We start from the raw sequence: 8,682 nt of genomic DNA, 5'->3' as shown, positions 1-8,682 counted from the left end.
TTTGTTTTCACATGTTAGGGCAGTTAGCCCTGTACCACAATTATCTTTCTTTTCACATGTTACGGTAATTAGCCCTGGACCACAATTACCTTCATTTTCAGATATTACGATGCTTAGCCCTGGAGCACAATACCGTCATTGCACCTATACCATTTCCCGTCTTGTTAAAAACATCACTCTTTTCATGCCCACTTGACTGCCATCTACAGAACCTTCCTACAACTATCTACACGTTGTGAATGACCTCCAGCGCCATCAAAAAATTAAGACGAGTTATACCATATGATCCTTGATTATACCTAACCTGAAGCAAATACAAATGAACATATTCTCTTTGAAAATAATACAAATCTACTTTATTATTTGCCTCACCGAGCACAGACCGAGCAGTGATTTGCCGGAAGCTAGCTATATGCTCATTCTCACATTCTCTTTGCTAGCTATAGATTGACACCCCGGTGAATGTTGTTCCAATCTCTTTGCTAAACACCCCTTTCGCTTTGCAGTTGCACCAAACACTACATATCCTCTTTGCCAAACAGTAAACACTACTCGACTTCAAACCGAAAGATAGTAGAAGCTCGAATCTTTGCGGTTGATTTATGCAGAATGGAGGTTAAAGGTTGCAGTGTAATCAGATATTGTATTGTTGGGTGTTAACTTGCGAGTGAATGGACGTTTAAGCGAACGGTGTCATTCGATGACCATTACAATGAGCTTCTCAAGTGACGAAGTGAACTTCCTCGTGTACCGCTATCTTCAGGAGTCAGGTGTGGCTTACTCGTCCTATTTTCATATCAGATTTCAGTCGTGTTACATTCAACTGACTGTTTTACTATGTATACATTATACACATTTTAGCATGTATTTCCGAATATTTGTGCTACGGCAAGTAAATCGTCCTGAAAATGTTTGTATACCCTGTTTTTAACCTTGATGGCCTACTGTCTTAATACTCATGTGTCTTTCTCCTTTCCTTAATATGAAGTGATAAAATATGTCCTGTCATCTTATTTGAGAGATACTTTTAAGTTATCTTCTTGTTTTGTTTTTTTGCCTGAACTAGCCCGCAGGTACGAAATTATGTACTTTTTAAAATCCACCGCCTTTCACACTAGTTGTTTACGCGCCCATAAGGCCGATACATCGGTAAGAAAGTTAGCCAATTAATATACGTACCGATACGATCGACGGACGGACTCTCCTTTTTATTATGAGATTACCAGCCTCCCTTATAATCTGTTGGCGACCAAGTGACCCTAGCCGTGTCTGACATCATTTCAAGTTAGTTGTGCCTGGATAATTTCTTTTTTCAAATACATCTGTCTGTTTGACCTACTCTAGTAGTAGTAGTAGTAGTAGTAGTAGTATGTTTTCGACAGTGTCCATGTCAAGACATCCTTTCTTTTTTTCTCTCTCTTTCTTTTTTTCTTTCACCTAGGCCTATATCTTAATTTTGTAAATATTTGGGACTCATTGTCCCTAGATTAGTGTTAAAAGAGATAGTGGCCCCCGGGCTGGATTAATACCTAGCTACCACCCCTGGAGGGTCCGTTCAGCCTCGGGAGGTCAGTTGAGTAGAGGTGGGTTTGATTCCCTCCTCAGCCATCCTTGAAGTGGTTTTCTGTGGTTTCCCACTTCTCCAGGCAAATGCCAGTATGGTTCTGCTTCTTTCCCTCTTCGTTATCTATCCCTACCGATCTTCCCATCCCCACACACAAGGCCTCTGTTCAGCATAGCAGGTGAGGTAATGGAATAACTTAAATGTGGACATGTTTCAGCTCTTGGAGCCTACATCAGTACAAACACATAAATAAGATTAAAATCACAACATAAATGCACTTGAAAGAAATGAAAGCAGTGTTGATTTAACTGAAGTTATTAGTCAGTACGGACCATGAGCTTTGCCTCATACTTTGAGCAGTTTGAGTCTGTGATATCAAAAGGGAAATATTTCCTGCTGGACTCTTCAGAGGAAAGCAACAGCATTGATGTTCGTACCTGCGGAACCTTACACAGTCTTTCACACGTCAGTCAAATCATTTAATATTATTACAACTGTTACGTTCTTCAGTCTGCTGAAACTAATTTTGGATACATCATTTTATAAACTCCCAGGAAAAGTAAACATATGGTAACAGAAATTATACTTGGTATACCAGAAACGCATGCATATAAAACTATCATCGAGGAGAGACAGAAAAAAGCCGACGAGATACCCCAAGAAATAATGGAGACTGATGCAATGAAGTCAGAAATTCAGAAGGGACTGAATTTCAAGCTTCGACATCTATATACACTATTCGCTGTCCACAGGTTTCATGGAAGGATCTGTCAGAATGAGGCATTCCATGAACCCAAGGAGGATTGCGTCTGCAAGAAATGTAATAATCCATGCTCTAAATACTATTTAGTGGAATGTGTAAACAGACCTCAATCTCTAATCACAGAAATGACAGAGTGGTGACAAACTTGATTGTACACATTGTTTTTAATAAATAAATTAAATTAATAAATAATAATAATAAATAAATAAATAAATAATAATCGTATGTCCGCAGCTACCGTTTGCAGACATTTCGATTTGACGCCATCTGGCTGTCTGCTCGTCAATTTCGACGTTCCGTTTTACTCTAGGTCCACTAGATGGCAGACAGAGTAAACCGGATCTCTCTTGGGCGTCTATGGCTGAGATTTAATTAATTTTGTTGGGTAAATGCCATATGTATCACCAGAGATCTTTTACATGCCGACATCGTACGACATGGAGTGTCGAATGGACTTTTTTCCGCCCTTCAAAAATCAGACTACTTCTGCTGGTTTTTTTTTAATTAATTAAATTTAAAAAATATATCAGATAGCCTTTCCTTCCATAGATGCTCCTTCTCTATCTTTCCGCTTGTCATATCCTGAAGAGGTACGAGATCACAGTACAGAGATTTCGAAGCTTCTGGTTTGATACACAGCACCTGTACTTCCTGAATATCTTGAAGTTTTACTATCTTATTTTCTAAATGTTTCTTCTTTTTAAGCTCATTGAGGTGTTGATCTTCTGTGAAATTTGGATATTGTTTTTCAGACTTTTGTGTAGCTTTTCCAGGTATTAATAGTGTCAGGGTTGACCAGTGAATGCTATTGAAATGCAGAATTTCTTTTAAATATACTACAAAGCCCAGTTTAGAGCCAATCAGTTCTCACATGACAATGAACTTTTTTCCAATTAAGCCCCAAAATATCCAGTAACAACAGCGAAGTACGACTTGGCCATTCCGCTCTCAATACTGGTACATAAAAAGCACTGAAGCATTCTCTTTTAACTGTGTAGTAATAAAATAAATGAAAGAATGTAATAAATTAAAGATCTGCAGTTTTTATGATTTACATATTGTTTTGTCTCCATATTTAAACCCAATTTATTTGCTTAGGGAAGTCGGTAAAAGATAGGTTTGTCATATCTATGTAGGCCTATATAAAATAAGAGTTTTGTCTGTACATTGCTCAGAATTTAAAAAGAATGGCATTTCTGTATCGGTCGTGTCCACAGTAATAAGGAAATGCACTTTTTAATTTTCCATCATTTCGGTCTGTATGTATGTATGTATGTATGTATGTACAGGCATTACGAGAAAATGGCTGAAGAGAATTTAATGAAAATTGGTATGTTAAGTCAGGGATTGATGAACTGCAATCTAGGCTATAAATAATTTTACTCATGCTGAGTGAAATGGTAGTTTGGGGGAAGGCCTAAAATTGAATTCTCAAATATTTACATTATTATTGGTCCTATCGATAAATACTACATAACTAAAGTTATGTAGATTTAAATTTCAGATCATGTATGTCTTATACATTTTTACCATATAGTCAATGATAAAGACATATTTGTGAATTTTTATTTTTGTTGCTAAATGCATATCAATGCTGAACTACGAGAAAATGGGAGAACAGAATTTAATGAAAATTGGTACGTGAAGTCTGGGAATAAGGTGCTACAGTCTAGGGTATAAATAATTTTTATTCACACTGGATGAAATGGTAGTTTAGGGGTAGGTGCCTAAATTTTTTTTTAAATACCTTATGTTATTGGTCCTATCGAAACGTATTACATACCGTAATAAAAGCTATAGAGAATAAAAGTTCCAATCATCTATGTGTTATACAATTTTACTGTACCAACTCATCATCATCATCATTTCCCTTTATCCAGCTGTAGCCGGTTAGGGGCAAATATGGTTCCTCTCCACTTTCTTCGGTCTTTCCACCACTCCTCCTCCAACACTGTGTCCCAGTCCAGGTTTCTTTCTGTAATGCTGCGTTGGATGGTATCCTTCCATCTCAATCGTGGTCGTCCACGGCCTCTCCTTCCTTGGATTTGCATTTCCATCACCTTTTTTGGCATTCTTTTGTCGCTCATTCGCTTTATGTGCCCAAACCATCTTAGTCGGCTCTTCTCTATTCTACCATTAATTTTTTCCACTCCAATTTCTTCCTGGATTTTCTCATTCCTTATTTTGTCTCTTCTACTCTTCTGTATCATACTCCTCAAGAACTTCATTTCGGCTGCCTGTATTCGACTCTAATCCTTCTTTGTCATTGTCCAAGTTTCTGCTCCGTAAGTTGTTATGGGTACGTAATACATCTTGTACATAGTATCCTTTGCTTCCATTGGCACATCTTTGTCCCATAACATGTTTCTTACACTATGATAGAAACAACTTCCAGCTTGAATCCTTTTACTAATCTCAGCATCCAGTCGAGCATTCTCCATTAATTCACTCCCCAGGTATTTAAACGTTTCCACTACTTCCAGGGGCTTGTCTGCAAGTCTAATCTGAACTTTCCCTTCTTTCTCCCCTCTAGTCATAACAAGAGTTTTACTCTTATTTCCAATCCACATTCTTCGATCTTCCCATTCACGTTAAAAATTAAATAACTGGAGGTTCAACCTATTCAATACTGTTCTTGAACCTTCCTGTCGTCTTCTCTCCAAATCACAATATCATCTGCAAATAACATCATGTTCATTTCTCTTCCTCCATATGCTGCTTTTGCTGTTCTCATGATGTCATCCATTACTATTGTAAACAGGATTGGTGACAGAACACTTCCCTGTCTCAGCCCACTAGTTATTTTGAACCAACTTGTCCTGCCACTTGTGTTTGCACGCAACTACAATATTCCTTATACAATGCCATGATCATTTTTATTAATCCCTGTCCAATTCCTTTTTGCACCAGACTGTCCCAAACTTTCGTCCTGGGGACACTATCATATGCCTTTTCAGTGTCATTGAATGTCATCACCATATCATTCCCGTACTCCGAATGGTTTTCCATTAGTTGTCTCATAATGAAAATGGGCTCTATTGTTGACCTTCCACTTCTGAAACCAAACTGATTTTCCTGTATCTGATTCTCAACCCTCAACCTTATTCTACTTTCCAGTATCCTTTCCATTATCTTAGCAACATGGGATATTAGAGTAATTCCCCTATAGTTCTTCAAAACTTTCTTATCACCTTTCTTGAAAATTGGAATGATTATTCCTTTTTGCCAATCCTCAGGGACCTCCTTATTCTCCCAGACAATCCTGAGAACCCGATATGTCCACTGCAGGCCTACAGCTCCAGCTGCCTTTATCATCTCCACTGAAATTTCATCTATTCCAGCAGTTTTTCCATTCTTTATCTTTCTTACTGCCATTTCAATTTCATTCATTGTAATTTCTTTATCCATTTCTTCAACTAATTGCCTTTCCTGGTCGTCCATTGAATGACTGTCATCCGTTCTTATGTTCAGCAGCTTCTGAAAATACTCTCTCCATCTATTTCTTATTTCTTCTGGCTCTGTTAAAATTATGCCACCTTCATCCTTCACAAATCTGGTGTTTACTTGATCTCTCTTTTTGTTTCTTAAGATACCATACAGTAATTTCTTGCTGCCCTGCGTATCATCTCTCAATTTCTGTGTGAATAAGGCCCAGCTTTTCCTCTTTTCTTCCTCCACATATTTTCTTCTACTTTCTTAGATGTTTTCCATGCTTTCCATGCCATTTTCTTTTCCTTCACTATCATTCCACCAGTGTGTTTCTTTGTCTTTCATATTTCCTGATGTTCTACCACACACCTTTTCTGCACATCCAACCAGTGCTTCCTTAAATCTTTTCCATTCCTCTTCAACATTCCCCACCTCTGTCCTGGGTACCAAGGGTATTATTTCCCTTCGAAATTCTTCTTGTATGCTTTTCTCCTTCAACTTCCATACTTTGATTCTTTTCTCTCTTCTTAATTGGGGTTTTTCAATCTTTCCAACTTTCAGTTTTCCTATCACAACTCTATGATCTCCACCGAAGGCTTCTTCAGGCATGGTTGTTACATCTACAAGGTTCTTCCGGTGTTCTTTCTCTATGATTATATAATCAGGTCTTTGTTCGTCTGTCTCCCCAACCATACCTTGTAATCTTCTGACTGTTCTTCCTAAACCAGGTGTTTCCAACAATCATTTGATTCCTCCAACAACTCGCCTTCTGGATTTACATTTCCATATCCAAAGGGCCCTACTATGATAATATAAAGAATTTAGCCTTCTGATCCTTAAGAGTCCACATCAACGCCAAGCATTGCTAACGTGGATATATTGTTTAATCGTGTTAACTGGCGATCGTTTTTGTCATGATTGTTTTAAGGTGTAAAACTGCGCGATTGTCCGTCCGTATCGACAAGGAAAAATGTGAAGAAGATTATAAAAAATGAGAAATCGTAAAATAACGATCGCTTGAAGAATAATACAAGGAAGGACTGCCTTTACGTATCTCAGAATCCAGTCACTGAAGTGCGGCCAGTATTCGGGAGATAGTGGCTTCGAACCCCACTGTCGGCAGCCCTGAAGATGGTTTTCCGTGGTTTCCCATTTTCACACCAAGCAAATGCTGGGGCTGTACCTTATTAAGGCCACAGCCGATTTCTGCCCCTCCTAGCCCTTTCCTGCCCTATCGTCGCCATAAGACCTATCTGTGTCGGTGCAACGTAAAACAACTTGAAAATATATATATCAGAATTAAAAGAAAACTAAATGTGAAAGCTTACAATATCGAAAACTCATAAAACTGATCAACAATAACATTCTGTTGCCACTCATCTCCGATAGATGGGATTAATGCTGCATCCTATGGTGTTTTTTTTTTTGCTTAACGTCGCACTGTCACAGATAGGTCTTATGGCGACGATGGGACAGGAAAGGCCTAGGAATGGGAAGGAAGCGGCCGTGGCCTTAATTAAGGTTCAACACCAGCAGTTGCCTGGTGTGAAAATGGGAAACCACAGAAAACCATCTTCAGAGCTGATGACAGTGAGATTCGAACCCACTATCTCCCGGATAAGAGTTCACAGCTGCGCGCTCCTAACTGCACGACCAACTCGCCCAGTACATCCTAAGTAAAACAACCTTCTTGAATATTAGCGAGAAGTACATGGGGAGGACAGTTAGTTTTTGTTACCGGGTTTTAGCGGTAGGTAGAGGCGTAAGAAGGTGCGGGCGTGAATGGGTTTCAAACTACGGAATCAAAGTTAATGTAAAAGTAATTTAAAATTTAACTAGGTTATATTTTCTTTTCAAAAACAAAGCAATAACAGACATGGCAGGTACAATGTAGCAAAACAAGGGGAGTTACAATATTTACAGGTTTTGGGCTTCACGCCCTGACTTCAGCGATCAGCTCAGTTTTACCACAAACACAAGTTTTAACAGAGGGGCAGAAAACCCCATTCATCCCTAGGAGCCCCTGGCTCCGAATTACACAGAAAAGCCTCCACGAGGCATATGACACTCCATTTTCAAAAGAGCGATCCGCTCTTGAAATTTAAGCCTCTCAAAGGCCAAACCAAACTCTACCTTCAAGCTGTCCTCTAAGGACGTGTTCACAGGGGTAAAATACCCAACCTACAGAGGTCTATTACATGAAAAGAAGGTTGATTACATGACCTCTAAAATAACAATTTGAGAGGAGGCGATCTTGCACTCCTAATACACTTTGTTTTTTTTTAAAACCTAATCTGGCTCTGGGCCGCTAACGCAAGGGCTAATCCCATACTACAGAGGTGACTTAGAGAAGAACACTTTACATTACATAAACGAAGAATAGTTTGAGAAAATAAGTTCACCTCAAAACAAATGTGAGTGGGAGCTCGAGAGGGTTAGCACTCTCTATCCCAATATGTAGCCTTACAAGAAAAAGATGAAAAGAGTAATTACATTTTAGGAAAAGGTTACATGATGGAAATGCTTCGAACCCGCCGCGAGTGTTAAACTGCCGACCTAGCAAGAAAAGAAGTTATTAATAGGCCATTACCTGGTGTTGAACGGCTGAAGAAGAAAGAGGCGCTTCCCGCCTCCTGCTATGTACTTAATACACTGAAAGATGGAACAGAAGTGGCCCGGAGACCCCAAAATCAGCAGTTTATATCCTCTCGCGGAAGATTCTAGGCGTTAGGGGAAATAAAACACCCTCCCTCAAAGATTTTATTGGCTAGGGAAAAGAAACCCCTACATAGAGGAAGAAGAAACACATTATTGGTGGAAAATTAATTAAAGAAATTCGGGATTGGCTAGATCCAAAATAAGGGGAAAAAGAGGGGTATACAGCCAACTTAAACCATGACAGAAAGAAATTTAACAAAGAACAAAC

The 8,682-nt window shown here is 38.9% G+C and overlaps 1 protein-coding gene across 1 annotated transcript in view; it reads left to right on the top strand.

Moving 5' to 3' along the window:
• Positions 1-472: 472 nt before the first annotated feature.
• The window catches only part of ebi (transducin beta like ebi), a 45,450-nt gene continuing 37,240 nt past the window's right edge, over positions 473-8,682 (top strand). Inside the window, exon 1 of the mRNA XM_067158531.2 lies at positions 473-770. Within this exon, the coding sequence (XP_067014632.1) occupies positions 701-770 (70 nt within the window). The 5' untranslated portion in view covers positions 473-700. The remainder of the gene's footprint in view (positions 771-8,682) is intronic.

This window comes from Anabrus simplex, chromosome 14 (assembly GCF_040414725.1).
Source record: "Anabrus simplex isolate iqAnaSimp1 chromosome 14, ASM4041472v1, whole genome shotgun sequence".
Classification (NCBI taxonomy): Eukaryota; Metazoa; Arthropoda; class Insecta; order Orthoptera; family Tettigoniidae; genus Anabrus; species Anabrus simplex.
Note: the sequence above shows the minus strand (reverse complement) of the source record. Positions and strands in the feature narration are given on the sequence as shown.